This window comes from Coptis chinensis, chromosome 6 (assembly GCF_015680905.1).
Source record: "Coptis chinensis isolate HL-2020 chromosome 6, ASM1568090v1, whole genome shotgun sequence".
NCBI lineage: Eukaryota > Viridiplantae > Streptophyta > Magnoliopsida > Ranunculales > Ranunculaceae > Coptis > Coptis chinensis.
The window spans coordinates 3611084-3633644 of NC_141461.1; the positions used below are offsets into that span (position 1 = coordinate 3611084).

General features: G+C 37.0%; 3 protein-coding genes across 6 annotated transcripts; 1 reads left to right on the plus strand and 2 right to left on the minus strand.

The window, feature by feature from the left end:
• Positions 1-22: 22 nt before the first annotated feature.
• On the minus strand, positions 23-8058 carry NADK2 (NAD kinase 2). The gene is made up of 8 exons (XM_086569543.1): positions 7681-8058; positions 5327-7234; positions 2270-2391; positions 2050-2191; positions 1729-1953; positions 1522-1596; positions 670-771; positions 23-458 (listed from the first exon to the last, which is right to left on the minus strand). Exons 1-8 carry the CDS (start codon positions 7870-7872, stop codon positions 255-257), a joined length of 2970 nt encoding a protein of 989 aa, XP_086425669.1. The 5' UTR covers positions 7873-8058; the 3' UTR covers positions 23-254.
• Positions 8059-13303: 5245 nt separating this feature from the next.
• Positions 13304-21484, plus strand: LOC147490827 (disease resistance protein RGA2-like). Of its 4 annotated transcripts, none has more exons than XM_086564886.1 (5): positions 13304-16807; positions 17404-17581; positions 17667-17831; positions 18391-18565; positions 20450-21484. In XM_086564886.1, exon 1 carries the CDS (start codon positions 13416-13418, stop codon positions 16782-16784), a length of 3369 nt encoding a protein of 1122 aa, XP_086421012.1. In that variant the 5' UTR covers positions 13304-13415; the 3' UTR covers positions 16785-16807; positions 17404-17581; positions 17667-17831; positions 18391-18565; positions 20450-21484. The 4 variants fall into 4 exon arrangements, with proteins under 4 accessions (XP_086421012.1, XP_086421011.1, XP_086421014.1 ...); XM_086564885.1 differs by having other exon boundaries at positions 17442-17581; XM_086564888.1 differs by having other exon boundaries at positions 17442-17581; positions 18427-18565.
• A 390-nt stretch (positions 21485-21874) lies between these two features.
• Positions 21875-22561, minus strand: LOC147490828 (agamous-like MADS-box protein AGL82). The gene has a single exon (XM_086567119.1). It carries the CDS (start codon positions 22559-22561, stop codon positions 21875-21877), a length of 687 nt encoding a protein of 228 aa, XP_086423245.1.

Below are 22561 nucleotides of genomic sequence, written 5' to 3' on the forward strand. Positions count from 1 at the left end.
ATTAACATCACAATTCAGTGTCTTTTTCTCAGAAATATAAGATTGGAATTTTGTTAAGGTATATAATATTGGAAGTATAAGATACATTTTCTGGTATGTCGAGTATCTAGCTAACCCTTCTTATCTTGGGAGCAAATGTCAAAAAGAATACTGTTTAAATTTTTTGTTACTCACATGACATATATTCTATAATCTGTACAGGTATTTACACTTACAATAACCGACGGCCAAATTGGCTGTATATTACACGATGTTCACAGAGCTTTCTGATCAAGCCTTTCATTCCAATTTAGGCAGCGGATTAAACTGTGGAACCAATCGCCAGTTTGGTCAGATTTGTTTACCGTTGGCAGTGGGTGCTGGCTCATAGAGATCTTAACGGAGTCTCCTCTTGAGAGTTGTTGTCTTCTTTTCCCATCAAATGATACCCATGCATTACTTCTGGAGTCCCCTGGTACCTGTTGAAATTATTGTACGAGACAATTGATATAAGAGTCGAGAGTAAAAAGGTTTTCTCTAACAATAACATTATACTTGGTCAAGCGTAAGAACATCGTCTCAACTCTCAATATTCAAGAGAGACTTCAGTAATATCACTTCACTACTGGATCATGCAATGAAAATTTTATACTTTTTCTTTTGATGAGTCACAGAAATGATCAAATTCACCTTTAGTTCAAGCTGGGCAGAATCAGGAAGTATAACAGGTCTAAATGATAAAGAGTGTGGGCAGATTGGCGTAAACAGCATACACGGAACATTTGGATGCACCTGAATTTAAAAGTAAGCGTGATTAGATACATCACATATATCAAGTAGGTGAAATGATTTATCTAAATCAATAAGCAAAAAAGGCACATCATCAAAGTAAACTATGGTCTATAGATGGAACCTGCAACAAATCACCTCTTGTCTTAAAATGATACCAAGCAAAAATAGCAGCGAGTAAATGAGGAAGCCTATGAGACTATGAGTCATCAGGTTTGGAAAATCAAAGCAGAAGCATATAGTTATTTTCTTTAAGTTTAACATTGTTATTTGCAAAGTAGATCTCCAAAACACGTCAATCATTCGAAGAATATATTTACATCGATAGACATTAAATTTATGTTCATTAGGGATATCCGGATATGAATGCAACTATATCCATTTTACTTGCAGAAATAACAGAATAAAAGACATAATCCAAGTCTACATGTAGAGGGAATATCAAAATAGTTAACAATCAGTTAATATAAGCGATTTATCAAATCATGAAGTTATAAGAAAACACGTCTTTCCTAACTATGGACAAAGGGAAAAAAACACAACTTAGTTTTATGAGAAAACGGTCATTCCCAATTCATATTGATGGTGAAAAGAGCATGCACTGAAAGCGACAAAAATTTTACCCGCTATTTAGAGAAACACTCTGATTTTTCGATTTTAGAAGTCAGAACATTACAAAGTAAAGTAACGAAATCAGGAAAAAGAAGAAAAAAAAAACACTTTCAACTAAGGTGAAGGAGAACGTAAGCTGACCATAGAACCTCCTGCCGCTGTAGAGTAAGCTGTACTCCCAGTAGGTGTAGCGACTATGACTCCATCAGCTTGTACCTGAAATGCAAATAAGGATAAGAGTAGAGGCCAGTAAACAAATATTCAAGGTATTTAAGATTATATGCATATAAGATGCATTATATGCAAATAAATAAAGTATTTAAGCTATATAAGAACTTCATTTCTTACTTTTGTTATGAGTCGGTTATGCTCATAACACTCAATTTTAGAAAGGTAAGGATTAGAACCACGATCAACAACAATCTCGTTCAAGACATCAAATACTTTTCCAGGCATTGCCTTTCCATTTCGAAAAATTTCACAACGGAGACGCATTCTGAGAGTTATGTAAACTCCATCTGTTGTGTTGTTTCCGTGGATTACTTGTCGCAGGTCCTGCCTGTAGTGTTCAAACTGTAGCAAAATAAGGTGTCATTAAAAGGGCAAAAACAAATGTATATGAGAGCTTAGGCATAACTCAGATCTTAAAAGCAGAGTTAAGATATGTACAGTATGGGATGTGAGAAACCCAAGTGAACCAAGATTAAACGAGACAACAGGAGGAACAGCGCCTCTAAATAGATTTGACCCATGGAGTATAACCCCATCTCCTCCTAAGCATGCCACAAAGTCAACTCTCTCATGAAGATCACTGCATTTAGCATAAAAAAACACTAATAAAACGCCCTCGAGCACCATAGTAAGTTATTTCCGATCCCTAAATTACTACCTGGTATCGTGATTATAGAAAGTTTGAACAAATCCAAAGCCTGGAATTCTTGCAAATATGTCATGTACGTCTGGTTCAACAAGAACATTCATGTTTTCTTGATAATACAGGAAAGAGGCAACCTACAAGACATATACAGAGAAGAAGCTGAAATGTTAATAGGACAGAAAGACAAATACGTAAAGGAAACATAAATAAGTGAAGGATTGTAAAAACAAAGCAAATCATAGAAACACTTTATTATGATACAGAAAATAGATGAAAATCAACTCATTTATTTTATTATTATTATTTTTTATGCTGGATTATGAGTGTTACTGTTGTAGTGTAGATACATAATTTTGATGAATGTTTGTTGACAAAAAACATTGTATCTTCAAAATTAAAGTATATACATAACTTAAATGGGGTCCGTGAGTGAGGCGATTTTCTTATGTGAGGAAGTAACTTAGTGTTGCCCTGCCTCTCTGATCTGGTGCTCCAACTTTACTACTTTTAGATTTAAAAAGTTGGTGAGGGCATTCTTATCCTTCTGCTTCCCTCCTCTTTTACTATTTCGGGTATAGAAACACAGACCACAAAGGAAGAAGAAGAAGGCTGCCTTTCTACTCGCTTTCATCGAAATCATCATTCTACAACCACTGCAAGCTTAAATGGTGAGTTCTTCACAACAAGCTGGTGACTTTCCACCACTTCCATCCTCTGGCTCGAGTTGGAACACAACTGGAAACAGCGAGGGATGAAACACAGGTGCGTGCAAGTCCTTGGAGTTCACTTTTCAAAGGCACAAACTCAAACACCTCTGCTAATTTACAGAAAATGAACATTAATTATGTTAATGGAGTAGCAGAAATTCCTATGGATATAGTGAATAAGGGTCTTTGTGAATGGAGGGAATATGTAGTGGGACTTTTATGTGGTGGGACAGCTTTTTCCCTTTGTTAGGGACTTCTTGCAGAAGAGTTGGAAAATCAAAGGTGGATACTCCATCACAACTGATAAAGATTTTTTATTTCTTTATTTTAAGTTTAATTGTGATGAAGTCATGAAGTTAATCTTGGAAGCTGACCCCATGTACATAGCTGGTAAGTTGTTTGTCGTAAGGCAATGGACGCCTGAGGTGGAAGAACAAAAAGCAGGAATCAAAACTTTGCCTGTGTGGGTTAAGTTTTGGAACTTACCAAAGCAATTGCGGACTAAAGAGGGCATTAGTTTTGCATCCAGTTTGATTGGTAATCTTATTTGTACTGATGAAGCTACAAAACTTAAGCAAAGGTTGTCACTTGCCAAAGCTTGTATTGAGGTTGAAGTAAACCATGAATATAAAGATTCTGTGAAGTTTAAAATGGGGGAAAAAGAGGTCACTCTTGACTTGGAATATCCATGGATACCTGTTGCTTGTACCAACTGTATTAGGTTTGGTCACAAGGATGAGAAGTGTCCAAATAAGGACAAGGTTAAGAAAGTGTGGGCTGTTAAGATCAAGGACCAAACAAATGATTTTAACATGGCCAAGCAGAAGAAAACTGAAGCAGTTTTGAAAGTGGTTATGGTACCAGATAACACTGGAGATAACCATGAAGTACCACAACAAATGGCGAATGAAGCACCACCAGCAAGTCAAGAGGGACTTCAACTAGCAGTTTTTACCAATGCATTCCCATTCCAAGTTCTTGAGGCGCAAGAGGATGACAATGTCCAAGATGAAAAAGTAAACAAAGATACTAGCTCTGGAAATGGAAACAATGACCAAGGGACTACACCAACTCAGTTACAAGTTCAGAACCAGGATCAAGAGATGACGATAACACCAAGACATGGTGAGAGTAATATGACTACACCTATCCATAGTCACAAGCATATTGATACTCCTCTTGACCAACTACCCAATAGTAGAGAAAGAAACATGTATGAAGAGTTAGTTGCTGAAAATGATGACATCGATGATGATCTCTCGGAAAATGAACCTGAGTTGTTTAGGGATTCTATAGTGGCCCAAACACTTGCATTGCCTAAGAGCAAAGAAAGGCATGAAGCTACTTTGGAGGATTAGATTGCGGTGAAGCCAAAAAGAAGCAAAAGATCCAAGAACGTTCTTCAGGAGAGATAGAGCCTACCCTCGCAATGATGAAGAAAGTAAAGTCATTAATGAAAAACAAAAAGATGAAGAATCTTGAAGAATGTACCAAAGAGTTTTGGGATGACATTTTGGGACTCACCTATGTGTGTTGTTGTTGCGGGTGTTTCTTTTGCACCTATGAAAAGGCGCAGCTTCATCTTAGGAATGATCATCCTAAGATAGTAAAGCAACTCATGACTAGAAAATAGCAGAATGAGAGCATCCCTATGACTACTTTCATGAAAGGAAGTGGCAAAAGGACACACATCATGTTTTGAGTTGTACTTTCTTGTAAGTACAATAGCTTGTAGGAATTGTGCCTTCGGGCTATGTACTCGTGTGTCGTGTTGTACACTTGTACCTCCCTCTAATGAATATACTCTTAGGGAGGAATGTAAGCTTCAAGCTTTGGTTTTAATATACAGGTGGGGGTCTGCCTTAACCCCAACTTAACTTTTCAAAAAAATAAATAAAAATAAAATGTGTTATGCTGTCTGTGTCATCTTAGAAGGGAACCTAACCAATCCCATTGAGCTGGAAAAGAGTTTCACCATTGATCTCAATAGTCCCTGTATTTATGTATTCATCTCAAGAGTCTCTAACTTTTATTAATAAACTACTGCAACAATGTTCCTCAGTGCATTAAGCAGATAACACCTTGATTTGATTAAAATGTTTCTATATTTAACTTTTTCAATTATTAAGTAAAACAACAAGTTCAAGTGTGTTTTATAAACGTTTATGTTTTCAAACAATGCAAGATTAACATTTATGAAGACCATTTTTTGTTTTGTATTTTTTTCAATGAAGACTTTGAAAGATAGTATTACAGTACTAAACTAATATCCACCTTCATGAACCTATCCATTAGATTAGATCAATATAATTTTCACCAAAACTGACTTATTGTATAAAATAAAAGACCATGGACAATGTACCTCTTTAGCTTCCTCCATTAGTTCTTGCCCAAGCTTCTTAAGCAGCAAAACAGTCTTTGGCGGTGATTTCCACATGAGCATTTGCTGCTGGGTGCTGGGATGGGTGAAGGCCAAGGAAGATTCTGTTACTTTTTCCCTGTTACAAGAGAACCCATCGGTCCTAACTAAGAACATCTCTGCTTTCTTCCTTGACTGCACCCTTACAACACCAGTTGCGGAAGCACACATATCTCCCTCAACGAGATCCACACCACTGTTAACTGTAGCCATGGGGGCTTTACCATTGCCTCCATATGTAACATTCTTTTCTGACTTCTTCTCCCCAAGAGAAGGGGAGATCTTGGTTGAAGTACCCACATAAGTTTTTGCTGCACTTCCATTCACAGTCTTACCAAAAGAAACATGATTATTACCTTTAAGATATTTGGTATTGCTAGAAAAACTCAATGATTCTGATAACATATTGCTCTGAGTAAAGATCGCATTTGAACTTCCTTCCTTCACCAGTTCTGAAAGCGAGTCATCCCCAAGAACTTCAATGTTCCGAGCCTTTGATTTGCGTCTGTCCCTTGAGATTAGTGTCGCCTTTAATCTATTCTTTTCAAAATTGAAGAAAGTGGTAGGTGCTATCTTTTTATTTTTGTAAAAGCTAGACATTGCTCTTTTGGAGAAAATATCACAAGCAGGAAACTGAGACTTTAGAGGCTCGACTTCTCTACAGAAATCTGCAAGATATCCTACCTCAGCAACTCTAGTTCCTTGTTGTGTAGAATCTTGGAAACCGAGGTCATTGATTGCCCCATTTTCGCTCTGATCCTTGTTATCCGTGATTAAAGAGACTTCCGTGAGACCAGGCACATGAGTACTCAAGCCATTCGTCTGTGAATTTTTTTCATCATTTAAGAATGTACCTACTTGAAGCTTCCCATTACTTCTTTTGATTTCCGACAGAGTTTCCTTGGGCTTTGTTGGAGAACGAGGAACAAGTTGCGATGCAGCACGAGCCACGTATTGTCTCCATCTTGAGACCATCGCTGATGTTCTCCAAATTCCTTCCTGGCTATGGACGTAAATTGGGTTTTTGTCAGAATTGGATACCAAACTTGCAAACATCTCAACCTGCTCCACTGAAGGTGCAGTTCTTACTTCAATTGGTATTCTTATCACTTCAACTTTCCCAGACGAAACCGCTTTTGCAAGGGCCAAATCATAGAACTCGTCATTGACAGTCTCTTCTCTTAGATCTATGATAGTTTTATACCCTTTTCCAATAAGCCACTCCAAACCTTCATCTGTTACCTGCCCACCACTCCAGAAGTCTATTTCGCAGTCCTTCAATCTTTTCTCATCAGTCCTACTGGATAAATATACAGGACTCCAATTAGCAAAAAGTGTATGGCAAGGACAACCATCCCCACGAGGAAAGCCAGAATCATAGCACACATTCTTGAGCCTCTGCAATTTTCTCCAGATATCAGTGCTTCGCTCATCAGTTGGTCTCAAATAGTTTTCCAGTGCAATGTGTAGACTTTCACAACACCTTTTCATCTCAGTCCTAAAAGTAGCAAGTGGTGGAAGCTTATCATCCAGGGAATTGACATCTGCAGAATGGTAGGAGTTCATAAAGGATGATCTACCAGAAATAACATCCTCCCTTCCTTTATTCAAAAGAGCAACCAGGCAACCAAGCACTGCAACAACTCTCTCTTCTAGAAATTCTTCATCCTCCGATGGTGAATCATATGAAACAGTACACTCTCCAGTCAACGGATTGCATAATGTGTTCATCAAGGCAGTCTGAAGATGCTCAGCGGATCTAAAAATTCTGCAATATGCCTCAACTTCTGCAATGTCCCCAGGAACTGGACCAACCCAAGACAATTGGGAAACATCTTGTGAATGGAAAGTCTTAAAATCACAACAACAACTTAAGTCAGTCTCAAACAGTACAGTGCCTCAATCAATCGTATTCATCATCGTTTAACCAAATGAAACTGTTAACACCCAAACTATCACACTAAAAAACATAGACAATCGTGATATGCACAATTTTAGACTGTATCTTTAACTATGATTCTAAAAATTCTAGCAAGATCAATAACAGCAACCTATTTTTTCAAGTATGGGGCCAAAATCGCATAACCGTAAACAAAATGACATCATTTACTTCAGTACAAATCAATGTTAAGACATCTCCACTACACTAATAATTTCTCCATGAAAATGGGAACTGACAATTGCCCACTTGAAAACAATTCTATACTAGTGAAATAAATCAAATTTACAACAAAATGAAAGATGGGCCATGCATTAAAATAAAGACAATTACTTTAAAAAACGAATATTTAACTCACCTGAGTCTCTAAACCAATCTGAGAAGAAAAGAAACTAGAAAGCCCAGCTCCAGTTACCAATTTAACCCCAATATGATAATTTCTATTTGAAGAAACTCCAACCCCAAAGGATATATTGTGTGTGATAGGAACAAGTCTTAAAGACTGGAAAAACCCAGTTGTAGAATGAACTAGATTCATATGACATCCCATTCTCTTCAAAGTTTGTTTCTTGTAATATGAACACTATCTTTCATAATAATCAAGAAAGAAAAGTGGATAATAATAATGGAAGCTGTGGTGATAACTGATAACAGCTAAATGAGACTTACTATTTTTTTGTTTAGTTATTATCTGTTTTTTTATTTTTTCATCTTTTTTTGTGCACCACATTTTTAGAAGATAAGTTGTGTGGAATTTATACTATTTGTAGGTCCACTAGATATGAGATTGATGGTGACTTTCATCCCCCATCATGCAAAGAAGATGAAGAAGAAAAGAAAGAGGACACCATCTTCTTTAACCCCCTATATGTTCCCCATGGGGGCCATGTCATTGTTTTCCACGGACACACCATGTGTGTTGCACCTGTAAATAATAAGAGGTTACACTTGTGAGTATAAATTGGCCACAACATATCGTGATATTTTGTGATATGTGTTGAAACTTTTTGTCTGTGTCATGTGTGCAAAGTCAACCAGCGGCTTTTCTATGAAGAAGCAGGGAAGTCAGGGAACAAGTTTGATATTATAACATGTATACTGTGTGGGACTAACGTGTGGGAAGCAATGGGAGTGATCTCATTAACCAAAATATTGTTCAAGACGTTATTTAAATGGCTATATATGTACGCAGGGCCGGCTCTACCCTACAGCAGAATAGGCAGCTGCTTAGGGCCTCAGCAGTCAAAAGGGCCCCCAGTTCAGCCCACTAATAATTTATTTGGATTTTAGTTTTTTTCTTATTATTTTTTAATTATTTTATAATAGTTAAACCCAGAAAAAGAGACATTAATGCATTGAATACAATAAATTACAATTACATTTTCAATACAAACCCCTTGTTCCCCTCGCTTTTCCAACAATTTTTTTTTTATTTCCCTAGGTAATATAAAAACACTAAAGTAATAAATAGTTCTTCGCCAATAAACCGAAAAAGAAACAATTTCTTTATTCATTTTGGCTCTGTTTGTAGCAATTATTTATCCTACATTATTAGGATGTCCACACACTAGATTTATGAACAAAATATTAGATGTATAAACAATAGAAAAATGAGTGTAATCAATAGTAGAAGACTGCTTTTCCAATTTCGCTTAGGCCCCAAATGGCTTTAGCCGTCCCGGTAGGTTGATGAGATAAACACACAAATAAATTATAGAAACCGAAAGGCTTTCAGAACATATGAATGCCATGCAGAGAAATGATTATATAACTTCAGTAAGACTCTATCTTGTAAAATAGTTAATTACTCATTTTTGAAATAAGAACACACATACCTCTAAGCTTATCAATTTTAAGTCCAAATCCGAGAGGCGATGCGTACCAAACAATGTAAATTTTCCAGAGAGCTTCAAAAAAAATTTGAATAATTCAAATTAAATAAAGAAATGAAGTTTTATTTTAGAAAAATGAACAAACCTGGTTGTAAAGAAGCTTGAGATAAAGAGTAACCATTCTTGGTCTTGGTGAAGTGTGAGATGGAAGAGTGTTTTGAGAGTGAAATTTTTCTAATTTGCGCCTGCTGCTGCGTAAATTAGCAGATGAAGAAGTCAACTGTTCCATTGACCAAAGTCTTTGGTTTAAAATATTTTTCTTCCACTAAAATCCGTCAAGCTGTCATATATCTTACTATATTAGAAAAATCTGGGGTACGATGAATAGTTTTTTCACGTACGTCACAGGGGTATTTTAGTCTTTTTCCTGTCTAATGGTATTTTCTCCCAGACTCTCGAATTTTCTATCTCTGCTCTCGGTCTCTCTCTTCTCAATCTCTTCGCCTAAGTCTTTATTAGAAAAAATCTGGGGTATGATGAACAGTTTTTTCACGGAAAATAGGACAGGAGCTTTGGGTGAGGAACTATGCTGGGTTCATGAGGCGATTCGCAGCTTTAAATGGACTTCAGAGGTTAAAGGTTTAGTCATTGCATTCTCAGGCAAGTGTTTGTTTGTTTGTTTGTGTCAGTACACCTAGGAATAGAATTGGGCACACACATAAAAACACAATTGAAGAGCGGTGAACTGCCCACAAACGCCTAGGCACTTATGCCACAATGGTTGTAGCTATTGGATTATAGTCGAGGAGTTTTGTTTCGCCCCACCAGATATATCATTGACTAAATTCTTTAATCTTTTGGTTTTACATTCTTTCTATTATATGATTGTTATGTACAAGTTCTATTATAAGTCATATTTGAAAAAAACCTGTGAAAGGGCAAACTAGACATGAAAATTTCCTGAACTACCTTTGTCAAATTGGTGCGTTCGACTAATGACTCATTATTATCGGTTTGTAGCATTCAATCAAATATCGTCAAGACTGTTATTCCATTCACGACTAGATTGAACCAACCAATCTTAGTTTTTGCAGTTTGTAGTCTTATCTCATGCATTTGTCTCCTTTTTCTTGCTTCCTTATCCTACTTATCTACTCTCTTTTCTCTGTTTCCGCATCATATAAACTTACTTTTTTCACTTCTCTGTGTCTCAAGACATTGTTCTTGCATTCTCACCCATTTTGCGGCCCAAACAGAATAAACTGTTTCAGAATTGTTGGGCGTGTTATTCTGGACACAGTTTAATTCAGTTGTGCTCTGAATATATGGATAACTTTTCCCAAGAAAACTCATTGGTACTTAACACGATTAATGATCGTCGAGAGCGACAAAGACTGAGGCAAAAAAACCGTCGACAAAACATGGCTGAAGAACAACTTTCCGCGACAGAGAACGCGAACGTGAATGTCTGCGTCAGCAAGAGAGAAGACGACGAATGACTGATGAACAATGATTTGTTGAATGGCAACGGTATCGTGAATACTATAAACGTCGAAAGAATGCTTATTTGTTGACCGAAGTTCAACATGGTCATGGTACACCACGGAAGGACCTACCAACGTTAAAGTACCGAGCCAACTACATTCCCAAGATAGTCGTTTTTAGCAAGCATTCAGGTAATTGATTACTTAGGTTCAGCTGTATTTGATTATTTATAAATACCATTTGCATTTGTATAATTGTCTATTTAGATTTTCCTATATATAATGTTGAAGAATTGAACCAAATTCAGCCCCAGGAAAAATCTATCCAAGCTGACACTCAACGTTTACATCCTTCAGGTAATTAATTATTTGATTTCTACTGCATATGTATTTGATTAAACATATCTATTTAGACTTTGATATATTTAGTTCTGTATTGTTAGCTTTTGTTACTTATGCACATTAAATTTTTTACTTCAGGTGTCACTGTTGTTGGGTATGACGTAGATGCAAAACATTTGCTCTCTCTACTAAAGTAACATATTGATTCAGAAGTAGATTCACTGGTAGTTATTTGCCAATCACACTGGATGTCAATGGTCACACGTTTTGGGTAAATATTGGTATGTAATGTTTTACAGATATATTTTATTTTGTTTGTTTATTAATTTATGATATTATTATTGTCAAATTATTATTGTTATTAAATTATTATTGATATTAATGTGTTTTTGATATAATAGCTGAAGTAAGATTGCCAGCGGGGACATAGCCATAGCTCTTGAATAGACAATGAAAATAGTTTGAAATCCATTGATAATCAAGTAAGATTCTAAAATTGAATAAATGATTTTTTAAGCATTTGCCTAATCTTTTAGTAACATTTGTTGGTGGTTTTTATGATGAATCATGTGATTGGACTATTCAACTAAGAATTTCATTATGTTTCCATCCAATCTGAAATTATATATATATTTCATGTGATATGAATTGGTTATTGCTTAATATTGTGATTCATTTATGGTTAAAAACCATTTTTTAGAGCTACCAATTTTAGTTTTTTTGAATAGTCAATTAGTGGTGCTTTGGGGCCTGCTTTGAGAAAATCATTCTTGACCATTTGTGTTTTACATTTTTTGATGCTCCTATTTGTTTGATGTGTAGTTCATTTTTCTTTTGCTCAGGTGATTGCTGACAATGTTGGTGATATTACTAGGATGGGTTCCGACCTTTTTGGCTCATATGTTGAGGCCTCCTTTGCTACTTTGGTTGTTGCCTCCATCTTTTCCTATGGATTCAACCATCAGTTCACTGTCATGATGTATCCATTACTCATCAGCTCCATGGGTACTATTGCCAGTCTGACACCACCTTTTTTTGCAACCGATATATTTGAAATCAATGTTGTCAAGGAAATTGAGCCTGCATTGAAGAAGCAACTCATTATATCAATTGTTTTTTATCACTATTGGAATTACAATTGTTACCTGGCATGCGCTATCATCATCCTTTACAATTTTTTATTTTGGAGAGCAAAAATTTGTGAAAAATTGGTAAGTTACTTTACATATCACGTGGTATGTCGAAGATTAGGCATGGTGCACTAAATTGATCTTCTTTGCAGGGAACTATTTTTTTGTGTTGCCATTTGGTCAATGGGTAACCTCAGTCATTGACTTTGTGATTGAATACTCTACTAGAAATGCATACAGGTTTTCTATTCTAATAAGTTTTTCTATATTCTTTATTATTTCTTTATCCATCCTATATCAACTCTTATTTTCTGTTTTTCTGTTGCAGCCCCGTGCTAGATGTTGATTCCTGCAGAATTGGAACTGCTACTAACATTATTTTAGGCCTTGCATTGGGATACAAATCTGTCATTATTTTGATTTTCACCATTGCTGATGTGGTTGGCAAGAGCCACCTTATCCGAGAGAGAACTGATACTCTTGATGCTACTAGAATCATTACTGATTTGCTGATTTGGTTTCTTTGGTACTCTTTGGTGCCTTTGTAAGCCGTGCAAAATTTAAGTGCATCTAAGTGCTATTGAAGCAATACTTTGTCCGTGAAGTATGCATCTTTTAATTTGTTGCCCCCTACCTCAGTGAATACAATAAGTGCTACTAATTGAACTGTGTGAGAACTATTTTTCTTTCCCTTCTTTTCTGCAATAAATGTGCAGCTTTATACTAAAACACTGTTTAAATGGAATAACGAGAATATGCTATTTAGTCAATTAGTGCATGGTGCATGATCAACTATGTGATTGTTCTCAATCAGTACTTTTACTCTATTGGGCGGTACTACAAGAAGCTTCCCAGGTTTATCTCTGCATTCTCTCCAAACCATGCGGTTCTCAAGTCTAAATCTTTTCCCTTCGAAATACAATAATTGAAACATGTACAGGTTAAGCTGAGGTAATGAATGTTAGAATCTGTCTGTCTAATACAACGTGCGCGAACACGTGCATGATGCTAGTTTTCAAATAAGGAAGGCGCGGTTATTCTCTTTGATTGCTTCACAGCCTTGAGAGTTGTTGAGACTTGAGAGTTGTTGAGAGAGAAAATTGTTCAAATGTAAAACGAGTAGCCGACATAATTTCATCCATTTCTGTGACGCACGTAGCAGCGAAATGAGCGGTGGAAAATTGTCAACACGGAGACTTTTTCTCCATTGTTTCAGTGTCCAACCAGTTATTTATACAAGTGTTTGTGCGATATCTTTCTCTCATTCTTATAACAAAAAATTTATCATCACCCCTTCACTACGATATGGCCGATGTACTTGTTTCTCCCATTGTTGAACTACTTTTTTCCAATTTAACTTGTCTGATCAGCACCGAGTTTGGTTCACTATATGGTGTGAAGAAGGACTTGGAGAAACTATCCAGCACTTTGGCCACTGTTCTATCTGTTCTTGACGACGCCGAGACGAAACAGATCAAAGACAAGTCGATTAGAGGTTGGCTAAGAAAGCTCAAAGATGCTGCTTATGAAGCCGAAGACATTATGGATGATTGCGCATTAGAATTTCAACGCATTGAGTCAGAGGTTGGGGAGCCGAGTTGCGGTAACCAAGTAAGTAACTCCCTCTCAACTTGTTTTCATTTCAAACAACTTGTGTTTCGTCACAAACTGGGAAAAGAAATTAAAGAGCTTATACAAAAATTTGATGAAATTGCTGCTGAGCGACACATTTTTCTTTTGAGTTCTGGAGTTAGAGTTGAAGATTCCCCTCAAGACCGAGAAACTAGCTCTTTTCTAACTGAACCGGTAATCTATGGGAGAGTTGAGGACCGAGAAAGTATCGTGAAGATACTGCAAGACAATGCGCGCAGTCAGAATTGTCTTTCCATATGTCCCATACTAGGAATTGGTGGTTTAGGGAAGACTACCCTTGCTCAATTGATCTATAATGATGAGTGGGTTTATGGTTATTTCCACAAAAAAATTTGGATTTGTGTCTCCGATGATTTCAGTCTCAAAAGAGTTACAAAAATGATGATAGATTCTCTCTCTCCAGAAGCATGTTATCTTGCCGACTTAGATCCTATGCAGGACTACCTCAGGAAATTATTAAAGAACAATAAGTTTTTGCTGGTATTGGATGATGTATGGGACCATGATCGGGAGAAGTGGAATAAAATAATTCATCTTCTCACATGTGGAGATAAAGGAAGTTCAGTCATTGTAACAACTCGTCTCCCGACAGTGGTAGAATCTATACGTTTCCAAACATTTGTAGACTCTACCACATGCATCATTAATCCAACACATGAACTCAGTTTTCTACCAAAGCATGATTGTTGGCTTCTATTCAAGCAATATGCGTTTGGTATGGAGAACGATGAGATCACTCCAAACTTGAGAAAAATGGGTGAGGAGATTATAAGCAAGTGTGGAGGTGTACCACTTGCTGTAAAGGCACTAGGAAGCTTGTTACACTCCAGAAATGATAAATTTTGGAGATGTGTAAGAGACAGCGAAATTTGGACTCTTCCTGGGGAGAATACCATCTTACCTGCATTGAGATTGAGTTACAACCATTTGCCTCCAATTTGGAGGCAGTGTTTTGCATTTTGCTCCATATATCCAAAAGATTATACGATGGAGAAGGAAAAATTGATCCATCAATGGATGGCAAATGGTTTTATCCAATCGAGTGGAGGGATAGAGGTGGAAGACATCGGTGGTGAAGTTTTTAACGAGTTACTGAGGTGCTCTTTCTTCCAAGATATGTGTGAAGATGTAACTCTGCAAAAAGTTACGTTTAAGATGCACGATCTCATGCACGATCTTGCATGCTCAGTTATGGTCAATGATTGTTTGTCTCTGAAAATTGGTGAGATAAGGGATGTTCCTCAGAAGGCACGACATGTATCGGTGACATATGATTCGGCACCATCACAAGCAACTCTAAACACAATTTTTAAATCTCAATCATTCTGCCGCACAATCCTTTTCCAGCACTGTGCAACCAGTTCCCTTTTAGAGCTCTTTGTATCAAGGCTTTCACAACTTGAGTACTTAAGAGTGCTAGATCTCAGCAATTTATGGACCTTCAGTAGTCTACCACCTATTTTCGGTCGTTTAAAGCACTTGAGGTATCTCAACCTCAGTAACATGAACATTGCATCACTACCCAAATCCATCTGTAACCTAAGAAACCTGCAGATACTAGTGCTAAGCTCCAACTTAAAATTAACAACTTTACCACAATCAATTGGAAACTTGAAGCAGTTGAGGTGCCTTGATCTTTATCAAGTTGGAATCAGTGTTTTACCTGAATCTATTTGCTGCCTAACAAATTTACAGACCCTTAACCTACAGAAATGTTGCAATCTTAAAATGTTGCCGAAGAACTTGAGCAAAATGAGGAAGCTCAGAAAACTAGTGATTGGCACTGACAATTACATTGGCATTAACTATGAGGATCCAAAGTTGACTCACATGCCAATGGGAATTGGTGAATTGACTTGCTTCAAGCAGCTAAGTACGTTTGTGGTAAGTCAACTTAGTGACTCTGCTGGTATCCAGGAGTTGGAAAAGCTAGACCATCTTGAAGGAGAATTAACCATAGATGGGCTTCAGTATGTGCTTGATCCAAGGGATGCTTACAAAGCCAACTTAAGGAGTAAGGAGAACCTTTCATGCCTACACCTACGGTGGCCGGGTGGTTGGTCTGACGTTGAAATTGAATGCAACAACAGCAAAGAGGTGTTAGAAGCACTCCAGCCTCACTCTGTCGAACATTTGCGTATTTATGGGTACCCCGGTGTGATGTTGCCTGGTTGGGTAGGGTCTTCTACCGCACTCCGAGAACTGATTCGCCTCGAACTTTATAACATGCCTAACGTGGAAGGATGGTCTTCAGAATGTCTCCTACTCCCTTCTTGCCTCCGAAGTTTGCATCTTTATAAGTGCCCCAAATTGAAATTACCCACGCCACTGCCATCTTCTATTACACACTTATCTGTGGGGAAAGGCAATGATCCTTCGCTCGAGTCGGTGGAAAATCTACACAATCTTTCTTACCTTCGGATTACGGGATTTGATCAAGTGGAAACTCTTCCAGAAGCACCTCTACGAAACCTTACGCGTCTGCAAGAATTGGAGATCTACGATTGCAACAAACTGAAAAGGCTTCCTACGGAACTTGAAAATCTTTCGACACTTACGAAATTGTGTATTTGGAGATGTGGAGGTTTGGAATCTCTGACAGAGGGATTACGAAACCTGACTTCTCTCGAGAGATTGCGGATTGCTAATTGTGGGAGTCTAAAATCTCTATCTGAATCATCGCTGCAACATCTAACTGCCCTCCAGAAGTTGGATATTTGGAATTGTCCAGAATTGGAAATCATGTCGGTGGATTTTCAGCACCTCATTTCCCTTCAATATTTATGGTTGCGTTGGTTGCCTCAGTTGACGTCTTTACCAGAGGAAATAAAGCATGCCCGTAGACTTCAAACTCTTGAAATTGACGGTTGCGAGAATTTGAGAAATTTACCAGAGTGGCTGCTAGAGCTTCCAGCATTAACTTCGCTTCGCGTCATCAATTGTCGTCCAGAGCTACATAGAAGATGCGAGGACTGGAACCGGATTCCCCTCCTTCGAGTCGAGAATCGTGTTGAATTATGAAACCATCAACACCAATGATTAGGGTATTTTCTAAACTTTCATTAACTGCATAATGTTCTCTTGACTTTATTGTTAATTTTGTCACCAAAATTACTTATATGTTAGGAATCAACCATGGGAGTATGGATGTTCTAACAATAACAGTTAATTTTCAACTTATTGATAGTTTCATATTGTTTCTTCACATATTTTCTTTTGGCAATTTAATCTGTATCCCTCTCCCCCATCGCCTTTTTTTTCCCCCACTTGTTACATTTACACGGGTGCCTATACTCTGTGTCCATGCGAGCATGTTGATATTTTCCATTCATCTCACAGATTTGCTCTAATTTCATATGAGATAATTTGCCGAAGTATAAAACCCTTGGAAGTTTTTTCTTTGTAGTGAAAACTTTGTATTGCCAATTTAACGTGTAAAACCCAGAGGTGGAAATAATATTTTTTTCTTTGTAGATAATTAGTTGGAAATAAATAATCAGACAATATTCATACGTGATAATTAGTTGTAGACAATATTCATATGTGATAATTAGTTGGAAATAATATTTTTTCTCTGTAGATAATTAGTTGGAAATAAAACCTAGAGGTGGAAATAATATTTTTTTTTGTACATATTTAGTTGGAAATAAATAATCAGACCATATTCATATGTGAAAGGTGGAAAGCTAGCACTGGGTCCCAGTTGATGAAATATGACAAATTATCTTTGGAAGTGAACTAAAGAATTTTGGCGAGCAAGAAGCTGAAGTCCACTCAAAATACTTGCGAGCTTATTCATATTGATGTGCATCTATAAGGTAAATCACCAATTGAAATTATGTAAGACACTATGTGAAATTTTTTTATTGCCAATTTAACATGGTAAACTTTTTATTTGTCCAGAGTTGGAAATAATCAGAGAATATTCACATGTGAAAGGTGGAAAGCTAGCATTGGGACCAGTTGATGAAGTATAACTAATTTTCTTAGGATGTGAACTAAAGAATTTTGACAAGCAAGAAACACAAGTGCACTCAAAACTTGTTCTTATTGATGTGCATGTATAAGGTAAATCATCATTTGAAATTATGTAAGTCACTATGTACGTAGTTCTATGATGGTCTATTGCATGGCGTCCCTAATTAGTACTCAGTCTGTATGTTTTTTTGTTTACCCAGTTGCAGTGCCATGAGTAATAAACTATGTTATATATTATGTTACCAAAACTCAAGCTCTTCATATTTGAGGAGGAATACGTGTGATATGATCCTTTAGTCCTATGGTTTTTCTCTCCCCTGTTTTTTGTTTGAATTCTACCTAGTTCTACTCTTAGTTACATTGTCAAGGGTATCTGTACTCCGTGTCCATGTGTCGATGTTACATAGGTTCTGATATTTGGTTGTGTTTTTATGTTTCCTCTTTACACCACACATTATATCTACGTTTCACTAATTCTCTATATGTTCCTATCACATTTGTGAGCATGTTGATTTTTCATCCATCTCACGGATTTGCTCTAATTTCATATAAGATAATTTGCCAAAGTATAAAACCCTTTGGAAGCCTTTTCTATGTAGTAAAAAATTTGTATTGCCAATTTAACTTGTTAAACCTATTATTTGTCCAGAGTTGGAAATAATCAGACAATATTCATATGTGAAAGGTGGAAAGCTAGCACTGGACCCAGTTGATGAAGTATGACTTATTTTCTTAGGAAGTGAACTAAAGAATTTTGGAAAGCAAGAAGCACAAGTGCACTCAAAATACTTGTGATCTTATTCTTATTCATTTGCGTGTATAAGGTACGTAATCTCATTTCAAATTGTGGAAGACAACTATGATGGTCTATTGCATGCCGTCCCTAATTACTCAGTCTGTGGGTTTATTTGTTTACCCAGTAGCAGTGCCATGAGTAATCAGCTATGCTATCATGTCCAGTATATCAATGTATGTTTTGCAATTGATGTAGCTGATTTCGAGCTAGTGAAAGAAATCAGAACTTTACTGATTGTAAAGCAATGGAATATGCATTTCTTGTCGCACATAGTACATAGACAACCATATTAACGTGTATTTGGCAGTGTCAAACACTCAAATGTGTATGACATGACATCATTTTATTGGTGGCGAGTGAAATATTTGAAATAGTGTTACTGACTTACTGTTGCATACCATTGATTCAGTTGGACGAGAATGTAGTTTTAGCTCAATATACTAGTATTTGCATTGATATATGGAGAAAAATTTAGAAAGTAAGATGAGGCCGAGATGGCATACAAGAGTAGAATGTGTTTGAATGTGTTTTATCTCTTTTGTTGGTTAATAATGATAGTTTCATATTGTTTCTTCACATAAATGGCTACCTGACGTAGATTTCACATTTTGTTTTGGCAATTTTAATCAGTATCTGAGGTGGAATACGTGTGATATGATCCTTTAGTCCTATGGTTTTGCTCTCCCCTGTTTTTTTGTTTGAATTCTCCCTAGTTGTACTCTTAGTTACATTGACAAGGGTGCATCCGTGCATGTAGTGTACTCCGTGTCCGTGTGCTGATGTTACAACTGATCAACAATCTCTTATTGGTTGTGTTTTTACTTTTTCTCTTTACACCACACATTATATTTAAGTTTCACTGATTCTCTATATGTTCATATCACATTCATCTTTCTCTGTCCCTCATATTTTTGTGCATATATGTTGCTATATATTCAGAATGTAGCAACCTTGAGATGACACTCGAACTGGCATCTGGCACCAGGCGCCACTGACTCACACGTCACACCTATTATGAGCTCCACATTGCAAAAACAAGTGTTTAGTATCCTCCTTATATGCAATCTAGCCTGGCGTCTAGAAGAGAAACTCTGTCAGACCCGATTTGGATTGGCATTCTATGCTTTATACCGTTGAAACTGCGTTCTGCATCCCTGTATCTCTAAGCACTATTTCAATACGTATGTGTATATGTGTATGCAGTTTAGTGTAATTGACCAAATTGTGCTATAGAGCATCAAATGCATTAACCAAATTACATACCTAAAACTACTACTGACAGATTTTTAGTGCCATATAATCTTGCTATGGGAAATGAGTCACCTTTTATACCTCTTGAATGCATTGTGATGGTACCATGTCTACACAAGAATAGCACCTGGACTGTTTTCCTTAATAGGTGTATGATGAACCTGATCAGTTTTTGCTTCTTTATTTATCAGATTAATGACAATTTTCATTAGACTACATGTGATACTTTATTATTTTCACCAGACGATTCATACCTTCTTTTTTAATTTTGGTTTTTTTATTACAGTATCTTTATCAGTGAAAATTGAAACCACAATAGGTAACCGTACCACTGGTTGATCTCTATTCAGTCATAGTTTGTCAGACTTGTATCATCATGTCTTTCTTGTAGTGTATGCAAAACTGACTTGTTTGTACATATATAGTCCACAAATTTGCTGAAGATAGTAATCTGGAACTATAGTTAGTGTAAAATGCACTACATCCAATGTTTAGAATATAATGGGCATACTTGAGTGATGAAATGATGTTCTTTTGCAAATATTTTGTTTACAACCGCAAGCTCTGTTCAATTTAATCTTTGACGTGATTAGCTGGCACATTTGAACTCACTTTACAGCTGGTCTCTATCTTTATTTACGATGTGCGCTGCTTTATGCAGATGGGTGGTGAAAGTAGTACCACATAGTTTCAAAATTTAGAGAAGGTTACAGCTGACGATGCTTTATGTGTGCTTGCTTCCATGACATATTAAATAGATCAGATTATGTCTACCACAGTGTGGACTTGGCTGTTGCAACAAATTTTGACCTTTAACAAGTTAATATATATGTCATGGAAGCAACATTTGCAACAAACCCGAACCTTGGTGACAAAAACAGATTGTGATTCAGTTTTGCACACGCAACATTTGAGATCACCACAGATGAAGTGAAGACGAGAGACACAGGTCGAACAGACTTCACAATGGCCACATGCACTGTAAGCGACCCATTCAAGAGATTCAGCACAGACCACAGATGGCACAACTATCATCCATGTCTGAAAAAGGGGTTTGAGGAAAAAAGTGGATGAATAGGAAAGTTTGGGTTTTGAGGATTGGGAAGTCTTGAGTATGGAGAAATTTTTTCGCATTTGTTTTGGCTCTGGTGATGAAGGTGGAAAAAACGACTGTCCACCGCACTTGCCTGACCCTCGACTGCCCAGATGGCTGCTATGTGCTATGGAAACTAGCTGCTCATGTCCTATGACAGTGACAAGCTCGAGTGGATGGCTTATAGAGACCTCAAATGCAGAGGTTGAACTCATGAAAGATGCCGGGGAAATAATTCCATCCATGTTTACACAACTGGTGGAAGATTGATGAGTTGTGACCTGACAGAGTGGTGACTGGCGAGTGTTTATATGAGATATATATCCTATCCCCCCACCCACACCACACTTAGCATCACAGATTGTGGTCATCTGGGGATCTATGGGTGTGGTGTGGGTGAACCTCCAGTCCATGTCCTTCCAGCACAGGGATTTAGCATTGCACCCATTTTGACAATAGGATTATCGCCAACACGGAAACTCAGAAAAGGGCATACATTCATCTTAGTTAACTACTACACAAAAAGGACACTTTGTCTCGGTTTTAAGTGTAAATATATTTATGATATTAATCAGTAACAACCTCACTAGTAGTTTTCAGGTACTCTGTTGAAAATTATTTCCACGTTGTTTGTCCAGGCTTTAAGACCTTTTTGCGACAAGCCATATATGTTGGATACTTCATAGTAGAACAGCACAGTGATAGCTAGCTTTTATAAGTGAGCTTGAATTGTAGTTTTTCTTGTCAGTGAAACTCATGAGAGTATTTGTAACCTCACAACAAAATTCGAAGAGAATTTGGCTTAATAATCCTAATTAGTTAACTTGACGAATCCATAAATCAACAGTGAACCTCCAAGAAGTCCAATTTCATATAGTGAAATCTAGAGAAAAGGAGTGAGTAAAACAAATAGAGTAAATTTAAAGATTACGTAAAAAAAAAAAAAAAACAATACAAATCTTATAGAGAAATTAAATAGTGGTAAACTATCGATTAGAGAGAGTACAAGTACATAGTGGCATGTTGCGACCATGGCATGGCCTGCTGAAGTGGTGGGGGTTGAATAATTATTGGTTGAGCCACCCCAGAAAAATCAGTTTGATGATCATTGTCAGTCCCGTAGCACTCTGCCATCGTAAATTGTTGATTGTCATAGTAATAATTGGATGGGCTTCCTATCATCACTGAATTGTCGCCAAAATAAGGTGGATGGGATTCACCAACAAGCACAGAATTACTATTTTCATGACTCACATTGTTCAACTGATGAACCCTTTCCCTCACTTTCTCCAATTGACAATCCAGTGAACACCCCAACTCACTCAAACTCTCCTTTGACAAATCATCAAGCCGTTGATCCCAACCACAACTATCTTCCAACTTCTTCTTCCTTGCTTCCAATTGGCTCTCGACGTCGGCACAATTCTTCTCTCTTTCTATCCTTCCAACTCGTTTGTATTTCTGAATGACCCCATTAGATTTCCTTTGGTCTTCAGGCCATGTTTCAACAGTGCCGTCATCACCATCAAAGCAAATCATACAAGCTTCAATATCGCACAAAGTTGTTAACTCGTGTAGTTTCTTCTTTAAGCCATTCTTTCTCTTAACAAAAGTAACTCTTCGTGCCTTGTTGTTTGCAATTGGTTGCATGGAAATCTTTCCTACATTACGACCACCCAT